This window comes from Myxocyprinus asiaticus, chromosome 18 (assembly GCF_019703515.2).
Source record: "Myxocyprinus asiaticus isolate MX2 ecotype Aquarium Trade chromosome 18, UBuf_Myxa_2, whole genome shotgun sequence".
Classification (NCBI taxonomy): Eukaryota; Metazoa; Chordata; class Actinopteri; order Cypriniformes; family Catostomidae; genus Myxocyprinus; species Myxocyprinus asiaticus.
Genome location: NC_059361.1, coordinates 38,969,130 through 38,990,678, shown reverse-complemented (window position 1 = coordinate 38,990,678; position 21,549 = coordinate 38,969,130). Strand labels below are relative to the sequence as shown.

Genomic DNA, 21,549 nt, shown 5'->3' with positions numbered 1-21,549 from the left:
AACCACTGGATGGTCAACTTGGCCTTGTGCTTAGGGTCATTGTCGTGCTGGAAAGTCCAAGAGTGTCCCATGCGCAGCATTCATGCAGAAGAATGCAAATTGTCTGTCAGTGTTTTCTGATAACATGCTGCATTCATCTTGCCATCTATTTTCACAAGATTAACCGTGCCTTTAGAGCTCACACACCCCCAAAACATCAGTGAGGCACCACCATGCTTCACAGTGGGGATGGTATTCTCTTCACTATAGGCCTTGTTGACCCCTCTCCAAACATAATGCTTATGGTTGTGACCATAATGCTCTATTTTGGTCTCGTCACTCCAAATTACAGTGTGCCAGAAGCTGTGAGGCGTGTCAAGGTGTTGTCGGGCATATTGTTACCGGGCTTTTTTGTGGCATTGGCACAGTAAAGGCAGCTAATCTTTGAAGAAGTATCGTCATATTGTGCTCTTTTAAACAACCACACCGTCTTTTTCCAGAGCAGCCTGTATTTCTCCTGAGGTTACCTGTGGGTTTTTCTTTGTATCCCGAACAATTCTTCTGCCAGTAGTGGCTGAAATCTTTCTTGGTCTACCTGACCTTGGCTTGGTATCAAGAGATCCCTGAATTTTCCACTTCTTAATAAGTGATTGAACAGTACTGACTGGCATTTTCAAGGCTTTGAATATCTTTTTATATCCTTTTCCATCTTTATAAAGTTCCATTAGCTTGTTACGCAGGTCTTTTGACAGTTCTTTTCTGATCCCCATGGCTCAGTATCTAGCCTGCTCAGTGCATCCACGTGAGAGCTAACAAACTCATTGACTATTTATACACAGACACTAATTGCAATTTAAAAAGCCACAGGTGTAGGAAATTAACCTTTAATCGCCATATAAACCTCTGTGTGTCACCTTGTGTGTCTGTAACAAGGCCAAACATTCAAGGGTATGTAAACTTTTGATCAGGGCCATTTGGGTGATTTTTGTTATCATTATGATTTAAAAAGGAGCCAAACAACTATGTGATAATAAATGGCTACATATTATCACTATATGATCACGTGTCTGAGACCATCAACCTGTGCATCTGAACATGTGGCTTGTTGAGTGCGTTGCCACAGAGACATAGTGCGCCATCCACTGTGGCAACCACGCTCAACTCACCACGCGCCCCACTGAGAATGAAGCATATTATAGTGATCACGAGGAGGTTACCCCATGTGACTCTACCCTCCCTAGCAACAGGGCCAGTTTGGTTGCTTAGGAGACCTGGCTGGAGTCACTCAGCACACCCTGGGATTCGAACTAGCGAGCTAGCGAACTCCAGGGGTGGTAGCAAGCGTATTTTACCACTGAGCTACCCAGGCCCCTAGACATATAGTTCTGAGAATGTAAATTTTTTTTTTGTTCACAGAATTATAGGGAAAGGTTAATTAAAAGTAGTGCAATAATAGAAAATAATAGGCAATAATTAGGCAATAATACATAGGCCTAATTATTTTCATTTAATACATCTTCTGCATGGAGGGTTGTGATATGCCACAGAATGAGTGTAATATCTTATATAATGAGAGCTGAAATGGCTGCTGCATTCGCCGCCAGCCCTCATATATTTGGGAGCATCCACGTTTATAACTGTTCTGGTGAATTGTGAGGACCCACTTTATCTACCAGCTGTGGGTTAAACACTTCCGAAGGTCAAGGGCTATGTTCGAAGAATTGCTTTGTTGTCAAAAAGAGCGGAAACACATGCACACCCTTACAAAAAATCTAGAGTTCTGGCAAACTTGGCACAGAATGGTCACTCATTATTTTCACATGCAAATGAGCTTGTGATTCACTGCAAAAGTTTGCCAGAAGTTTGCAGCTCTTCACCGGTAGTGATGAACCTGCAGCAAACCTTTGGCAACAATGGACATTTGCATGTGAAAATAATCAGTGGCAAATTTGCAGCAAGTTTGCCATGAATTCTCAATTTTTGAAAGGGCAAATGGTCAAAATGCCATTGTTTTGCGAATAAACTTACCATCACCTTAATGTGCATTTTGACTAACTTGAAACTCAAGAAAATCCACCTTGGCCTAGCCCATAAACTTTTATGTTTATGCACACATCAATCATTTCCATTCAGGTTTTCTTAAGGCAAATTTACAATTCACATTCAAATTGTTGTATGTAAACCCAGCAATAGGTAGCAACTCTGTTTGTAATATAAATGGCGCTGCAAGCAAAGTGCATGGGAGACTCCACTTTAAATTGATTTCAGTAGAGTTTGGTGTTAGCATGTTGCTAAGCTAACAATACAGTCCTCAAATAAGCATAATTATACATTATGTATAATTACCTCACAATTATTAGGTAAGATAGTTCATTTTTAATTAGACGTAACTATTTTTAGCAATACTCCTTGGTTTTTAATTAATTATATTTATAAACAACATTTATCTCACTTTGGTATCATCCACCAACTTGAATGGATTTTTTTTTCACTGAGTGTGTTGCGGTGCATTATGGGATTGCATTCTCCATAAAGGACACAAGTTCTAAATGGCGAATACAATGTCATCCTTGTGGAACAGCCTTCATGATGGGATCACACCTGTGATGGCAAAAATCGCTGCCTAAGTTTTGGAACAGAGCCATTTTGTCCATTATCTCTTGAGTTTTTTTCAAATTTCAGTACTGTTAAAACTAAAAAGTGTAAGGGATTGTTGCATGGGATTTGGCTGATATATTTAGTGTAATAATTTTGATGAAAATGATCTCATTAGGCCAAAGTGATAGTGTTTAGATTTGTGGTGGTGGTAAGCAGAGATTATAGTAAGATGAAGTGTATTGGTTTATTGAGCCAGAGCTCAGACTTGCGTCTACGGAATGGAGTTGGCTGGCCAAGGCTTTTCTTGGCACTCTTGACTTGCAGTGCAGTTCTCTGGGCCAAATCTTGTATCTGATTTAAACACAACCAGATGTTTACATATTCACTCAACCTGTAAAATTCACATGTATATGCCAAAACTCGGAATCCCTTGTACTCTCATTCAGTTTGAATAGAATCTACACCTCAGTCTTTGCCTCTTTTTATTTTTATTTCTTTACAACAACAACTGAAATACATTTTAACATATTATTTAACATAATAATTAAAAAAACATATATGTGGTTTCTCCTAGCAATTTACGCAAATGTATAGAATTATAGACTCGTAATAATTAATTGTCTTCACTAACATACATTCTACATTTCCCCAGTAACTTTGAAATAAATCATTTTAAGCCTTGAATTATTTGTCAATTTCTCCATACAGTAAATTTCTTTGACAACTTCTGTCCATTGTCCCTGTAAAGGGGGTTCCAGCTTGTACCAATTTCTGGTAATGGACTTTTTCAAGCAATAAGTAATATCTTAACACATCCTCTTTCAGCACATTATTTGAAATAACCCCAAAGTACAGTATTGAATATTCCCTCGGGATCTTCTATCCCAAAATCCTGTTAATATCTAATTAAATAGTATCCCAGAAAACTTTTATTTTTTGGCAACTCCAAAAAATATGAAAATGGTCAACATCTACATAACACATCCTCCAGAATGGCTGTCACATAGATAATTGCTTACTCTTTATTTTGGGTTTAATTAAAAAGCGATTTATTTTTTAACCCAAACTCTTGCCATCTTCGTGAGGAAGTAGATATGTGCTGCGTTTTGCACACTGCAAACCATACATCCTCTGATATTTCATCTTTCAGCTCCCATTTCTGTTTTATATAAAGTGATGTTTTCTCTACTCTCCATAACTACTTCTATTCTAGAACTAAATACTAAGGGTAGAGTTGACTATCTCTCAATTAGTGGTCGACCGATAGTGGATTTTGCAGATACGATAAATAAAGTGGTGGAAAAGGCTGCTAACCGATTAATCAGTTTTTAAGTCAATTTTATAGAAGTTTTAAAAATCTGTAGTCTTTCCTTACTATTACTGTCACAAAGCCAAGAGTTCAAAATTAATAAAATCCAATATGCAGTTTATTGTTAAACCATAATCCCATTAATAACCAGGAAATAAAAATGAAGATTTGGTGCATAACATGGGACTTTTAACTATAAACAAGCCCAAAACTCACCAGGGACTCTCTCGAATATTTTCAGTAGTATGTAATGTTTTTCTAATATCATCCTGGGTTTGTAGATTTTAAATGAAGCCAGTCTGATCCTTGTCAATTAAGTCAGATCAGAAAGTTTCTAATCTTTACACATAATTAAGGGAAATAACTTCTTATCTACGTACATTAAGAACTGAAACTGGCATATATGAATCACAGCATTCTTTATTTTTACCTTCTTCAGGAATTATTGTTATGATGGCCTCCTTCCTTGATGGAGAGATTTTCCCCTCTTCAAGGATCCACTTAAAAGATCTTAACAATACAGGGTATAATTTTTCTCTGAACTTCTTAAGCCATTCAGCTAAGAAGTCATCACTACATGGGGATTTGTGGCACTCTCCGACTCTTCCATATTGATAGACAGTGGTGGAAGTGGCCGAGATTCACTGGAGGGACCCTAATGGGGTGGAGGGGGTGAAAGGTCACTGAACAACATTCATGAATTATATGTGCATAAAACACCTTTCATTCAACAGAATTTGTGCTTGGAGAGAATTACCTGTGTAATTCCGTCCAAATTAAAGATACAGTGTGCAGGAACCTACACATGGGGGGTGTAGTCACACAAACCTTTTAAATACATGTGCTAAAGGTTAAAGGAGTTTTAAAGAGAACTGCAGGATGTTTTAGACCTCTCAGTTCAGTGCATTGTTATACGCATGTAAAGTTGTAGGGAAGAGGGAGGATGCAGTTGACACTGACTAAAGAAAGAGGAGACGTGCTGTATTGACAGTAGCACAAATCATATGAAAGTGCATTGCAAGGAGCACTAGAGATTGCAAACAACACAAGATGAAAATGATGCAACCATGCATTTTCTTTATGGCTATGGAGAGCATTAGAACAAACACTTGACCCTAAAAAGAAACTGTTGGGAAGAACTGACTGAGGAAACTACCCAATATAAACATAACAATTTAAGTGTGTCAAAATTAATGTCCAGTGGGTAATAATACCAAATAATAAATAATGTAGTCAACAGTCCTAGTCCACTTTCTTCTAGGTAGGCTGTCATCACAGGCTAAAGCAACCAGGCTTTAAACACCAGTTGTCTGAGGAATAGTTTGTATTGTGTATTTTGTATTGTGACTCGTGAGTGAAGTATGTTTGTACATTTTCTGGTTTGTGGATTTGTCAATTGAGCATGTGAGGATTTGTTGCGTGCATTTTTTAAATCTGTAACGTGCTTGTGGATCCCCATGCTAATTATGAACCTGTTGAGTGCATATGTGGGAGGTTATGAGGTCTTGTTTTCACTCAGTATGTGTCTCATCAACTGTAAACGCGAGCTCTTCGGCAAGACACCTGGATCATTTCACGTATGATCACGCAGCTTTATCGACGGAACCACAGACACAATATATCCCACTACTTTTATGTGCTTAACTCACATAGCTTTCGTAGGCTATTCAGTGGATAAAAGAAAGAAAATAAATATCCTCTTCGTTCACTTAAAATGTAATCAGTTTGAACCGGAACGCCGTCCCCTCCTTCGAAATTCACTCCCCGGATGCAGTCCCCCTGCGTCCCCCCCCAAATTTCCAGCCCTGGTGATAGGTGAAGTAAGAATTGTATTCTTTAATGTGCCAATTGAAGGTAGATCTAAGGTGTTTAGAAAAGTTCTCATTGTTTCTTTATCAGCTACTTGGGGTTGTGTATATAGAGATTAATAATATTTAGAGAGAAAAAATAAATTCTGGTTCATATTCTAGTCATTTCGTTTTAGGATGTAGGATCTTATGGCCTGTATTCATAGCCTGTTGGTTATTCAGACGTCTTGCTAACATATTTGTGGCTTTAGGGCCAGATTCATTAAAAATCTGCTGCACATATGTCAACTTTTTCTCCAGTTAACTTTTTAAAATATTGTCTACCTTTCCCCTTATTTCTTTTACTTGTAGTTACTTGTACTTGTATGTTGTTGCACTGAATCGCTTAAATCTTTTTATGAAACTATCATATATTGCCAGTTAAGCTTTTTAAGGAAAGCAGTCTTAGAGATTAACTTCCCACATGTGACTGTCTTAGCAGCATCCCATAAAATTGTGCAGTCCACACCCCTTTTATCATTCTCTTCCATACATGTCTTTAAATCCATTTTAATTGTCTAACAGTTTCTTTATTATTTCATGTTCCTACTTTTAGCCTCCACAGTGTGCTCCTTTTTTGGGTATTTATATCCATTTTCAAATGTACTGCATTATGATCTGAAAGGTCCGCACTATGATTTTACATTCACTCTATATCTATCTCTTACGTTCATTAAAATATAATCAGTTCCTGAGAATACACTGAATAATGAGTGTAATCTTGCTCTAAAGGATGAAGATCCCACTTAACCTAATTCTTCCAATTAGTTCCTAATGAACTTTGATATTTGTCTTTTGCCACGACATCAAAAAAGGTTTTAAAAAAAGTTCTTGCCACTTTCAGGGGAGCATACACATTCACCATAGTAACCCATTTGTTCTCGATTTTACACCTGACAATAATATATCTTCCTTCATTGTCACTTTTTTCATTTACAGCTTTGAAAACAGACCGAGTTTAGGATAAGGATTGAATTTTACCTCATTTTACTAGGTTGCACAGTCCATGTATATTCTCTGAGTCAACCTTCATTTAATTTTAAAACATAAACAAAATAACCTAAGAAAGCTGTATTCCACTACCTTCAATGAACAATTTCCTGAACATGTAAAGAGAAACACTATAACCAAAGACAAAAATAAAACGGCTTTGTCATACCTCACCCTGCGGATCCCGTTGGAAGATCAAATGATTTGCCTCAAAGCAAAGAAGGTGCCCGCACAAGAAATGTGCAGTAGTGTGTTATCAATGTGCTACTCACCACCAGCTCTAGTCAAATGTCCAACGAAAATCAAAACACTTACATGGTTTTCCCTACTAGTCGCAATTACCTTTTGAAGCCTGAATCATTTTAAAGGGAACAGTTATGATCCAGTCTTTGTAATCATAATCGCATGTTGATTTCAGAGATAAGAACAATTATTTGTTAATCTCAGATACTTGGGAGACTTACACTGAAATTTCTGAAGCCTTTCTCTCGCTCGTTGAGTTCTCTCTGAGTCTTTGCTTCCGACGCGTTGCCAGGCCATACACAGTTGTAGGTGGTTTTCCATAGGTCGGCTCCTGAATCCTCTGCATCTCCATCTTCATTGTCCGATGTAGGTCTATTCCTGAGAATCCCACAATCATTCATCTCGCGTTCAGCTTGATGGGGTATTGTATGTCTCTATGCGTATTTTCAAGAATGGTGTCTGAAACCGAATATTCTTTTTTATCCCAAAGTAGGCTTTACATTTTTGGATCATTTCCAATGATTCCATAGTCATGATCAAATGACAGTACGGTGCCTTGTACTTATACTGTATCTGCTTTTGCCAGGCCTGTTTCCAAACCATCTCTTTCACCAAGTTCACAATCACTGATCTTTGTGACGAGTTTGGATTTCGTTTCTAGACTAAGGCTTTGTGTATACATTGAATTTGAAGATCAGTGTCAAGTCCGAGCTCAGTTTTGAGAAGCAACTTGTGACGAACTGCACAACGGAGTTGGTCTTGGTACCCCATAGATACTGATGTTGTTTCTTCTCAGATTTCTACTGATGTTGTATCTTGATAAGATTAAAATCTTTTATTTTTTCCTGAGTCATTTCAACAGAGCAGTGTTCACTAAAGCATCTCAGGTTTCCAGCTGTTCGATGCGTCATTAATAATCTCACCTACAATTGGGAACTAAAATTTATGCCGGCATCTACTACGGGACCTAAACTGAAAGCCTCAGTCTTTTCTCTTTTTTAGTCATAAGATATACGTACATCGTCAGACTGCTCTATCTTGTTATCCTCACTTTTGTATAACCTTTTTTTATTTAAATTCTTTTCAGGAAGATTTTGTCATTTGCACTTCTTTGGTACCCATTCATCTTTGTCAGTTTAGGAAATTGAATGCTGATGTGTGTCATTTTGTGTATCAATTTTTTTTTGTATACAAGCTTAATATGCAGTCAACTTTAAGAATGCCATTTGTAGGTTGATTTCACCTAAAAGTGTAACAGTGAAGCTCTGTGGTGCTATCAAAACATTAGCCTGTTTGTTTGAGCAACCCATACAGCCTGGTACAGTAACCTTGACTCAACCAATGGTTTAAGTTTGGGATGGAACTATCAGTTTGTACAACCAATGGGGACAGGAGGAGTTTTCTTGAATCTGTTTGAAAACCACAATTCTTTTTTGTTGAGCTAGTGACGCAGAAATTACACAGTTAAGTTTTAACTTTATCGAATTCAACATTTGAGCAACATTTGTTGCAAAGTTGCTTTTCTAGTAAGAGTGATCCAAAACGTTCTTGCAAGGTTCTTTTCAGGTAAGTATACTGCCTAAGTAAGTCACTGCCTATTTAGGCAGTAGAAAAGGGCAGTTTACTAGGTTTTGATTTGTCCAGAACTGTCTTGCTCAGGAGCACAATTGTGATCGAAAAATGTATGGATCGACTCGGTTTAAATCTTCAATTCCGCCCACATTTAACTATGGGCCTCCTTTCTCAGGTCTCCCGTGGTCTCTGTTCGCATTGTACAGTATTTATATGGACCTCTTATAAAGATAATTATACTCTAGGGGCTGTTTCTTCAGATCCTAAGTTCTGGCATTATGAGATGGAGAGAGATAAGTCAAAATACTTATATATATATATATATATATTTTATTTTATTTATTTTTTATTTTTTTTTTGTCTGTTTTTGAACTTTCATGTCAAGACTAGATCAGACACATTGGTAGTACATCAGCTTATACAAATCTTATGTTTTCAAAGGGGAATACAGTTGCTCATGCCAATATGATAATTTATTATCTACCCTTTTCAGTGTGATTTAGAGTTTCCTTTGAGTCACCACTCTGATTTGAGCAAAAACATGTTTTGAAACAGATCCACGTGTTGGGTTAAAATAGGAATGAAATATAGTGTTTAGATATGTAATCTATAGCTACAGCCAGACACACACCCATTGTGCAACATGTTACGTAGTCCCTCTTCAGCCCTCTACATTGTGAGTAAATCAATAAACAAAAAGTGCATTAGCTTATGATCTAATATGACAGCTGTTTGGTTAAGAATGTTAACCTAACAGTTACGATGGCTAGGATTGAAAAAGTATTATGTATAAATCTTATGCATTTTTCTAAACATGACGTGCACACAGAAGGGTTTAACCAGTTAAGCAGTTGGCACACCGTTGAAAATAGCCACCTTGATCAGCAAGGTAAAAAATTTTTTGCATACCTAGCCTAAAATATTCATTTTCTAGGCTACTTACTTAAAAGCATACATATTTGATGAATACAATTAACATTTTAACACGGTCTGGTTAAAGACTTGACCTGATTCACCTGAGGCGATTATCTTGTGCTTTAAAAAGCCAGCTCAGCGGGAAAATAACTTGCAAGCATGCAAAGTTTCAAAGACTCAAATGTGAAAACATCCATAGCGACTTGCAAGCCAATGTTTTGAAAATCCGCTTTTTGCACCACCACCAAAGTAATTTCTATAGCTACTTTGTTGGTCTTGCAAGAGGACATTTTTCTGCACTCGCCACAAGTGAGAGAGGGAAGAAACAGGCGTAACCTAAGGTGAAATGAAACTTAGTATACATCTGCTCCAGATATCCTCCTCTTTTATATTATTTGTATTATTAATTGTATTTAAAATGTGTAACATTAACATGACAGTAATTTAAGTGTAGTCTTTGGAATAATTTAAAGCCAGACGTAAATGTGTAAAAATGCAGAACAGTGAAATAATGGGGAAAAATGTTGACCAACTAGTAAAACCATTTAGTCGACTAGTCTCGCACATCCCTAGTTATAATAAGTTTCATAACTTTCAGTAAGTCATTAACATTATTGGTAACATTTTGTAACGATTAAGAGATCATTAGTTTTATGCATTCAAATAGTTATATAAATAAATCTAAATTATACTTGTATGAAACTTAGAGTCAAATATTTTCAAATACTTTCCTATTTGAAAAATACACAAACTATTGATCTGTTAAGCATTAAATAATGTTGACTAATCGAAAAATAAGCCAAGATGCGTTTCAGTGATTTTGCTGCAATTAAGGGAGTTCTCCACTTCATGTCATGCCGTGGAACTATAATGCGTAATAATAACAGTAGTAATGTGATAATAAACACCAATGTTTAGTGAATAGTAAAATGTATTTACTGTATAATAATAATAATAATAATAATCAGAATAAACAATTCTGAGAATTTATCAGCATTTAACAACAGCTTTGAACACCACTTGGAACTATCCATTTTATAATGATTATATTATGACTTTATAATGACACAATAGCTGTGTTTTTGTTGTGTGCAGGTCCAGGCTCGTGGGGCTCTGCAGTACCTGGTGTCTCTGTTAGCGAGTATGGAGCACAGCGTCCATCACACACTACTGCTGGAGATCCGCTGCCTGACCGATCACTACACATCCATCCTGGGCGGAGGAGGAAAAGAAATTTACCGCATGAGTAACAGTTTCACCGCCATCGCTCGGCTGCTGGGACGCAAGCTGAAAGCTGACAGTGCCATGGGCAGGTACACACACATACACTTTCCAAATTATATTACTTTCTTCGATTTTCTGAATAGCCTTGACATGTTCCAAAATTTGCTTTTGAAAACACATTGGTTTTATATCAGTAATTGAAATTTTATTATGATGGAAGTACTTTTATAAAAATCTTAATCTGCAGGCTTTTGTCTGCATTTCAACACTGATCATTGCAAATCAGTGTTTTGCAGTTTCTAGGCAGAACAGAGTTGCGAAAAATAGCTTTACTTCAGACAAATATTTTGTTCTTTTCTCTGTTTCTAAGGCTTAATTTTTGCTCTTTAGAGAAAAACTGTGGTAGGAAGGATGACAGAGAAAGGAAAAACTAGAAAAGGAATTAGATGTGGATTAGAGGATTTTTTTTTTTTTTTTTTTTTTATATAAAGGGATCATATTTTGAGAAATCAAAATCTCCTTGATCTTTTGAGATAAAAAGCTTGATGTGCTATGTAAACATGTTACTTTCAAAACTCAAAATGTCCCACCAAGTCCGAAAAGACTGTTCTGTGACTTTGTGACTTCACATCACAGATGAATACATCAGCACATGACGTCCAATCCTATTGGGTGTTCAGAACTTTGGCCCACCCAGTCACAATTAGATATTACCTTTAAGGAATAGTTCACCCAAAAATGAAAATCCTCTCATGATTTACTCACCTTTAAGCAATCCCAGATGTGTATGACTTTTCTTCTTCAGCAGAACTGAAATGAAGATTTTTATAAGCACATTTCAGCTCTGTTTGTCCGTACAATGAAAGTAAACCGATAGGTTTGTGTAAAAAATAAATTAATAATTGAAACTTTATTAACTTTTAAAAAACGCTTCCTGCTACCAGTCAACCCATCACGGAACTGTCGCGTGACGTAAACGTGATGCCGCGTTCACACGAGAAGACGGAAGCGCACACTTTACAACAGAGGAACAAATGTCAAGTGAGAGTTAGGTCATTTCAAAAAGGAAAACAGCACTGGAAGTAGTAGGAAGTAACAATTAAAAGTTAAAAACTTTTAATAATCGATTTGTTTCTTACACAAACTTATCAGTTTGCTTCAGTAGACATTAACTGATCGATTGGAGTCATGTGGATTACATTTATGCTTCCTAAATATGACTTTTGGACCATCAAACAGCCAGCAGCCTCACTGCACCCATTCACTTTAATTGTATGGACATTCAGAGCTGAAATGTGCTTATAAAAATCTTCATTTCAGTTCTGTTGAAGAAGGAAAGTCATACACATCTGGGAAGGCTTAAAATAAATCATGAGAGAATTTTCATTTTTGGGTGAACTAATCCTATAAGGAGCTAATTCTTCCTGATCTGTATAAATGTATTTATATATTTGTTGGCATAACTTGACAGGATAGAGAACAGTGTTTCACCACTTTTGCTTTTCTTTTCTTCACTTTTCACATACCTGCTCTTCATTAAACATGTGACACATTCTTGCACAGTGCCATATTTAAAAATTACATTATGTGTTCCATAACGAATCAATACGGGATGGGATTTGTCCCGTATCAAAGCCGACAGGATGGAGAAATCTTTCAAGGGGGACTGTTGCAGTTAATTTACTGTAAGTTCAGTTTGTTGGATATTCACCTATGATGTGTAAGGAACTGTCCGAAAAGTCCACACATTGTGCTAAAATGTCGCTGGGGTCCAAGCGTTCATTTAATTGACTTGCATTTCTATCATGCAAATACTGTCATTCAAATATACACCGACCACTTTATTAGGTACACCTGAACATCTACTTATTCATGCGACTATCTAATCAGCCAATCGTGTGGCAGCAGTGCAATGCATAAAATCATGCAGATAGGGATCAGGAGCTTCAGTTAATGCTTCAGAACATTACATCTTAATCACTTCATTACCTTGGGTGAATTCAAATCTTTGATAAAAAAAATTTTTTGACTTAAGAGTGCAATTGCTATGCATAAGCTGGATTCTATAATTGTAGATTCCAGTTTTTGTTGTTTTGATCATATACTTTTGTACCTTGTATGGTGTGCTTTCTTGGCCAGGTCTCCCTCGAAAAAGAGATTTAATCTTAAGGGACTTCTTGGTTAAATAAAGGTTAATAATAATAATAATAATGTTCACATCAACCATCAGAATGGAGAAGAAATGTGATCTCAGTGATTTCGACTGTGGCATGATTGTTGGTGCCAGATGGGCTGGTTTGAGTATTTCTGTAACTGCTGATCTCCTGGGATTTACATGCACAACAGTCTCTAGAATTTACTTAGAATGGGGCCAAAAACAAAAAACATCCAGTGAGCGGCAGTTCTGTGGATGGAAACATCTTGTTGATGAGAGAGTTCATCGGACAATGGCCAGACTGGTTTGAGCTGACATAAAGGCTATGGTAATTCAGATAACCACTCTGTACAATTGTAGTGAGCAGAATAACATCTCGGAATGCATAACATGTCGAACCTTGAGTCGAATGGGCTACAACATCAGAAGACCGCGTTGGGTTCCACTTCTGTTAGCCAAGATCAGAAAGCTGAGGCTGCAGTGGGCCTATGTACCTCAGCAGAAATCCAGATTCATCAGAACAGTTGATGTTTTTCCAGGCTTTAAGTGTCCAGTTTTGGTGAGCCTGTGCCCACTGCAGCCTCCACTTTCTTTTCTTGGCTGACAGAAGTGGAACCCGAGGTGGTCTTCTGCTGTTGTAGCCTATTCGCCTCACGGTTTGACTACTACACATTTTCCCGGAATATCCAATTACATGGATACAGTATTCAATTATTTAAATTCAGTGAATTTTTTAATAAAATAGTTGAATTCTGTATTTGTATAATTAGACATACTGGGGAAAATTGCTCACCTGTAGTAATTCATCCCACTGGGAGCCTAGTACCTTCAGAATGTGAAAATATATACTATATATTTACTTTTTTTATATAAATAACTTCTATATAATAGGCCTATAATCTATTATATGGATTAGATATTTTTCAACTTTGAAGGTGGCAAACATAAGTCAGAGACACAAATTCACTGTGAGCTCTGCTAATCACACTGAGCTCAAGTGTGCCACTGTTTGAACACAACACATATACACTAATTTGGACCTTCGTTAAACAGTAATCATGATTCCATTAACTAAATGATATGGTCGGATATGGTCGTCCTTGTGTAATTTTATTAACACTAGGAAAAGTATACTGACATTTTCCTGATTTCTATTTTTTTTTTACTTGTCAATTGAATAGTATTCTTCATATTTTCTGTATATTAATTTATTTCAATATGTATGGAGTTTTTATTGTTTGTTTGTTTTGAGGGGGAAGACTTAATTGTATTATAAGTTTTGTTTGTATTTAAAATATCAATAATGGAAAACTGTAATCCATTAACTGCCTGTGCTTGTGTATTATGTGTTCATGAGTTGTAAATGTACTGTTGGATATTTGTTCATATTTGTGGATTCGATTTATTTGTGAATATTAATAGGCTACCCCTGTACAAGAGTGTTTATATTGTTTATGGCTATGTTCGGGGTACTGGTACGTACCGGTCAGCCCACTTCAATCGAGCACTAGTGAGAACTAACACTTAAATATTTAGCAATATTTCAATATAGAAAAAAAATAAAACATTGAAATACAAACTAGTTTGTACATCAGTTGTTTGTAGGCTATTTGTTGTAAGAGAAATAAGTTAATATTACATTAATGCATGTCATCAATGGGTATTGTATGTATTCTCTATTCTCAAAGTGTCTGTTTTGCCCAAATGATGCACAGCGCGACTCAGATTATTACCTGCCTTTCATTTGTATTAATTTGCTGTGGCAGTTTCCGCTTCTGAAATGATTTCCGGCATGATAAATAACTTTGCGGGTGCAGTTTAATCAATTTAGAGGCACACCTCTAAATTAAATATGTTTATTTTGGGGAAATACGCAAAAATTGCCAAGATGTGTTATTTGCACATGTGAAAGTTGCAATCCTCAGAAAACGACGTTAGTAGAGCTCCAACCTTTTTAGCGCATCCTATCAAGTTTGCATGTGTTTTTATACGTGCAAACCTTATGTAAATCAGGGCCAAGGTGCATGGGCCACATTTCACCTGCATGCATTAAAAGAAGAATATCAGAACTCAAACACAAGTTTTGTGTTGTTTAAGAGATACATCTAAAGGGTTGAGGCACATTGAAGCTGATTCTACACAGTTTACTACTATACATATTTTTGCAGTATGTATACTGTATGTAGCATTGTAGCCCACTACTGTTGAAGATGTTTTTGTTGTATTGTACATACCCTTTCACATTCTATTTTTTTTTTAAAGTAGTATACAGTATATACATACTGTGCAGGTTGCAGTAAACAGTACACTCGTTTTTTGTTTTTTTTTATCCAAACAACCTATATCTCTGTATGTATGGCAGAGGTGAAGAGAATCTGGTTTTTTTGCGGCCGTGTGAAGCCGAGTCTAGTTCTGCCGTGTTTGCTGAGAGTCAGCATCTGCAGTTAAAGATCCAGGCCTTTGAGCAGAAGATTGGTGAGGAGGGGGCAGAGTCTGAGACACAGGGTGGGTCTCCAGGACCTCAGAGACGCCATAGCCTGAGCCAGGCAGCACGAGACGAGCGCAGAGAGATGAGATTCAACAGGTGGGCTTGATCTGTAGTCTTTCAATTTTACCTACTCAGCAAATGTAATGTCTTTAATATTAAAATATGTCACCATGCAGTAGTGAAAATTTAAATGTATATATAACTAAATGTGATTTAAAGGTTACGTGTAATGGAAAACTGTATTTTTCTTGTGTTTGAAATAAAGAGTTTGATGTACACAACACGAAGCATCCTCCACCATACACGGAGACCATTTATTGAAACGAAGCAGCAAAACAGCTTGTTCAGAAATAGCCATGATTACGGCAGTCATTAGCACATTCAAACTTCTGGGGAGTAGGTGGACAACACCTTCTAATTAATGATTTTGGCTACTCCATTAATTCCAGTGAAGACAAGTCATATTGATACACCATATAATGGCATTCTAGGGCATTGTGTGCTTCCAACTTTGTGGCAACAGTTTGGTCACATTACAGATATGCAGTGGGTTGCGAATAGCTCTTAATTCTAAGGGTTAGATAGAGGGTAGAAAATAGCTATGAAAAATTAAATTATGACCTTGATTGGGATTGTAAGTGGATAAAAAAAAATACAATGGTAAAAAAAATATTCTACGTATTCTAGAAGAATATTGCCCTTTTAAAGTAACTTGAAACAAATTGACTCTTGAGTGCTTTGGTATTTTGACTTTTTTTTTTTGGCCGTTCTTCTCTTACATTCAGGTCAAAGAGTCTGGCTCTTCATGCTGTACTCACACGTTCCATTAACTCTGACAGCAGTCCAGAGGGAGAGGGGGTGGAGCTGAGTCCAGAGCCCGATACCTGTGAGGCCATTCCCAGCCCTGAGACCGGCCCTGTCCCCTCCACCCTGGAGGAAAACCAAACACAAGCCACAGACAGTAAACTTCCCCAGGACACATCTCCAAACAGTGAGGGGCAAAAGGTGGAGGTGGGAGACCCTCGGGAGGGCGATCAACTCTGGACCCACCTGAGAGAAAACATGGAAGAAATCAAAACCTTCTGTGCAGAAATGATGAAACAGATCCCCATACCTGATCAATGTGTCATTGAAGGTAACATTACAAATAAATTTAAATAGCAATGTCTCTTGATATATTCCACCCCCCAACTCACACCATTGGTTGAGTAACTTTGTTGGGAGGGTCTTAACGGGGTACTCAAAACAAACACAGAAAATTGTATGGTGCCACAGAGACACAGTGTTTATAGTTTTTGTGGATTTATAGTTGTCTCAGCATATTGGACCTGAGAACCTGATGGGGTTTCGGAGCGGGTTCGGGTCAGTTTTTCAAATAGGACTTAGGGCTTGGTTCGGGTTTGTAATTAACGTAAAAATAAACAGGTCTAATGAACTTGTTTCGTGCAAGCGCTCTCACTCACAGACACTTGCGAACTGATGAGTTAGGGGCCGTTTACACCGAACGTGTTTTTGTGCGCGTCTGTTCTGTTTTTCCATTGTTTTCCTATGTAAACATGCTGGACGAATGTCTTTGATTGTTGCATCACGTCTCCCTGTTTCTTCAGCGTCACGCACAGGACTGGCACATTTTAAACATTGTGTCAAGATAAAGAGAACTTCAAATTTTCAAAAGCGCATGTCGAGACACCTTTGTTCTGTTTCATTCTTTGCATCTATATTGTTTTTAGCACAAGGTTCGGGCTTAAAATCTGACGGTATCGGTTTTCATTTTAAGGCCCATGCAGACCTTTAATATTAAGCTGGGATAGAAGCAAGTATTTTAACTCTGAAATCATCAGTGTACATTTTTACAAAGAATTTGTTTTTTCTATTTAACCTTTTATCAAAATGTAATAGTTGTGAAAATTGGCTGTTCCATATTAGAACGGAGCCAGACCTGAATGCAAGGTTTTTTTTATTTTATTTTTTATTTGATTGTGGAGGACTACTACTACCCCCCCCCCCCCAAACACCGCTGTAGGAGTCCTCTACAATTAACTGCAAACTCACGATGAGGTCTTGCTTTGTTCTGGTATGGAACGCCCACTTTTCGTGATCCAATCAATTCCCGATAGATAAAATCAACTCGTCCCATCCTACATTTTGTTTTTTTATGGTTGAATATCCTATTTCATTTTCAAAATACATCACATTACAGAAGTAAAATGGGTTGTAAATGCTGTTTCGTGTTGACTTTGTGTTGGAGTCCAGGTCTTATTGAATAAATTTCACCCGCTAAGTGATTTATCATGCCAGAAAGTCATTTCTGAATGGTGACAGCAAATTATTATGAATGAAAGGCAGGTATTAATCTGATTCGGGCTGCGCGTCATGCTGTCATTTCGGTAAAGCTTTAAGAATGAATAATAAAGTTGAAGTCAGAAGTTTACATACACTAAGGTTGAAGTCATTAAAACTCTTTTTTTTACCACTCCACAGATTTAATATTAGCAAGCTATAGTTTTGGCAAGTCGTTTAGGACATCTACTTTGTGCATGACATGAGTAATTTTTCCAACAATTGTTTACAGACAGATTGTTTCACTTTTAATTGACTATATCACAATTCCAGTGGGTCAGAAGTTTACATACACTAAGATAACTGTGCCTTTAAGCAGCTTGGAAAATTCCAGAAAATGATGTCAAGCCTTCAGACAATTAGTCAATTAGCTTCTGATAGGAGGTGTACTGAATTGGAAGTCTACCTGTGGATATATTTTAAGGCCTACCTTCAAACACAGTGCCTCTTTGCTTGACATCATGGGAAAATCAAAAGAAATCAGCCAAGACCTCAGAAAAAAATTTGTGGACCTCCACAAGTCTGGTTTCATCCTTGGGAGCAATTTCCAAACGCCTGAAGGTACCACGTTCATCTGTACAAACAATAGTACGCAAGTATAAACATCATGGGACCACGCAGCCATCATACCACTCAAGAAGGAGACGCATTCTGTCTCCTAGAGATGAACGTAGTTTGGTGCGAAAAGTGCAAATCAATCCCAGAACAACAGCAAAGGACCTTGTGAAGATGCTGGAGGAAACAGGTAGACAAGTATCTATATCCACAGTAAAACGAGTCCTATATAGACATAACCTGCAAGGCTGCTCAGCAAAGAAGAAGCCACTGCTCTAAAACCACCATCAAAATGCCAGACTACAGTTTGCAAGTGCACATGGGGACAAAGATCTTACTTTTTGGAGAAATGTCCTCTGGTCTGATGAAACAAAAATGGAACTATTTGGCCATAATGACCATTGTTATGTTTGGAGGAAAAAGGGTGAGGCTAGCAAGCCGAAGAACACCATCCCAACCATGAAGCATGGGGGTAGAAGCATCATATTGTGGGGGTGCTGTGCTGCAGGAGGGGCTGGTGCACTTCTCAAAATAGATGGCATCATGAGGAAGGAAAATTATGTGGATATATTGAAGCAACATCTCAAGACATCAGCCAGGACGTTAATGCTCAGTCGCAAATGGGTCTTCCAAATGGACAATGACCCCAAGCATACCTCCAAAGCTGTGGCAAAATGGCTTAAGGCCCTTAAGGAGTTGCTATCACAAAGCCCTGACCTCAATCCGATAGAAAATTTGTGGGCAGAACTGAAAAAGCGTGTGTGAGCAAGGAGGCCTACAAACCTGACTCCGTTACACCAGTTCTGTCTGGAGGAATGGGCCAAAATTCCAGCAGATTATTGTGAGAAGTTTGTAGAAGGCTACCCAAAACATTTGACCTAAGTTAAACCATTTAAAGGCAATGCTACCAAATACTAACAAAGTGTATGTAAACTTCTGACCCACTGGGAATGTGATGAAATAAATAATTCTTTCTACTATTATTCTGACATTTCACGTTCTTAAAATAAAGTAGTGATCCTAACTGACCTAAGACAGGGAATGTTTTCTATGATTAAATGTCAGGAATTGTGAAAAACTGAGTTTAAATGTATTTGGCTAAGGTGTATGTAAACTTCTGACTTCAACTGTACATATAATACCCATTGATGACATATGAAAATGAATGTGTTATGAGTATGTTATAACTTCTCTTGACCTTATATAAGCTTTTAAACATTTAGAACTGCCATTAATTATGGGTTTTATTAAGGGAATAATTCTGTCATTGTTTACTCTACTCTAATGTCGCTCCAAACCCGTATGACTTTCTTTCCTCTATGAAACACAAAAGGTATATTAAAAAAAGAATCTTCACATGGTTTATGCCATATAATGACAGGGAACTGAGACTTTGGTATGTCAAACTCGAGACAGGCACACACAAAAAAACACACCATAAAACCACAATAAAAGTAATCAGTATGACTTTTGCAATATATTCCAAGTATTCTGAAGACATATCACTTTGTGTGATGAACAAAAATTAAATTTGTTATTCATATTTTTATTTTTTTTTTATTTTACGCTGTGAAAGTCTTTTTAAAGTTTTCTGTTTCAGTGGTGTACCTAAAATTAAAGGCTTATTACTCGACAAAAAACAAACAAAAAACAAGGAGGGTGAAATGTTTGGTATCATTGTTAAGAAAATGTTTAACAATTTTTAATTATATAGATTATGATACATTATGAGACTCAGCCTAAGAAACTGCTGAAAAATCACAAATTAAATTGAGCCAAAAATGTACTTTTTTCTTATTTTTCTGATTTGATATTATATATGTAATATAAGGTGACTCCGAAAAACGTATTTTGTTTTGTTCCCAATCATGTCAACTGAATCTGAATTATTTATTTTTTTGATACGACAAAGCAATCAAAAGCTTAAAGGGTTAAGCGCTGAAATCAAATATGCCGGCTATGTCGATAACCTAATTGGTTCGTCATGACCAAACGTCATGAAAGAACCTTTTAGGTTTGACAGACTACTTTATTTATTGGATTTCTAAATGAAAGTTCGGGTGGAGCACGTATCTTGTTAATGAAAACACAATGGTATTTTAATTGTTACTTTCATCACTATCTTTACACCCCTTCACCTACAAATAACCTTAAATTCTATTCTTTTCTATTATGTATTCAACATTATATAAACTTGTGATAGTTTACCCAAAAACTATCATGACTCAAAACTCATGATTTTCTAAACCTGTATGGCTGTCATTCTTCAAGATGGTTGCTTCCTGGCCCAAGTCAAAAGAGATATTCTGGTCCCTACAAATGACTCAAGTCCCCCCTTCAATGCAAATTAAGGGGATTTATTCTGTTCTATCACCCTTAAGCCTCAAAAGTCCAATTTACTTTGAATGTAATAGTACACCTCTCCTAAACAAATCACATTTCAGAAACTAGTTACACACTAAAGTTTAATACTTAGGGTCAGGGGATTTAGAACAAACCCTAACCATAGAAAGAGCAATAGTAATAATGATTCCTTAGCAAGCAACGATAATTAACATTTATTAGTATCAGACAAAATGTCTATTAGTCCGTATGTAGTATAAAGAAGCATTTTGAGTTTGGTACACTACAGTTTTAGCTATGTGTGGCAGACTGGGGGTGCCTGTCTCTGGTCTCCAGATGCACAGCTATTTTAACAGCAGCTCTCCTGCACTGGCCCGGCACTTTGCCTCCCCTTCACATTATTCAATAACTTTCCCACAGACAGACAGCAAGCCAATCGATCAGTCTGAATCCTGCTGTGCTGGCTGGATGTGTGAGTGTGTTTGTGTGCGTGTCAGCATGAGTGATTCAGTGCCATCATGCCAGATCGTGTAAATCATCAGCCCAATGTGGTGAAACTGTCAGGATCTGATTTTGTGAAAGATAGGTTGAACAGTGGCAGCCTGTCAGGAACATGACTAAAGAAATCAAAGTCTCAATTCATAATTCACAAGGAAAACAAATGTACTATTATGCACGTTAAGTCATCACACCACTGATGTACATTATACTAAAACGAAATCTGAATTTCAGACCACAATTATTTTGATCATAGAGGCTGAAATGGAGAGAATAAGTGTTCCTTGCTCGTTCTGCATAATGATCGAGCACTGGAGAGAAATGTAACTTAAAATATTTCGCCAGTTTAAAGCAAATTTTAAAACACTGAAATATGACATAATTTGTTAGTAGGCTATTTTTATCTGAGTTGTATGATCATCAGTTATGATTTCGAGTTCTAAAATAAGGGAATCAAATCGTTTTTTTCATGAGAAATAAGTTCATTTTAAAT

At 37.0% G+C, this 21,549-nt stretch overlaps 1 protein-coding gene across 1 annotated transcript in view; it reads left to right on the top strand.

Moving 5' to 3' along the window:
* LOC127456454 (ventricular zone-expressed PH domain-containing protein) overlaps nucleotides 1–21,549 on the top strand; it is a 177,259-nt gene that overhangs the window by 99,303 nt on the left and 56,407 nt on the right. Inside the window, exons 6-8 of the mRNA XM_051724969.1 lie at nucleotides 10,549–10,766; nucleotides 15,195–15,416; nucleotides 16,106–16,455. Of these exons, the coding sequence (XP_051580929.1) occupies nucleotides 10,549–10,766; nucleotides 15,195–15,416; nucleotides 16,106–16,455 (790 nt within the window). The remainder of the gene's footprint in view (nucleotides 1–10,548; nucleotides 10,767–15,194; nucleotides 15,417–16,105; nucleotides 16,456–21,549) is intronic.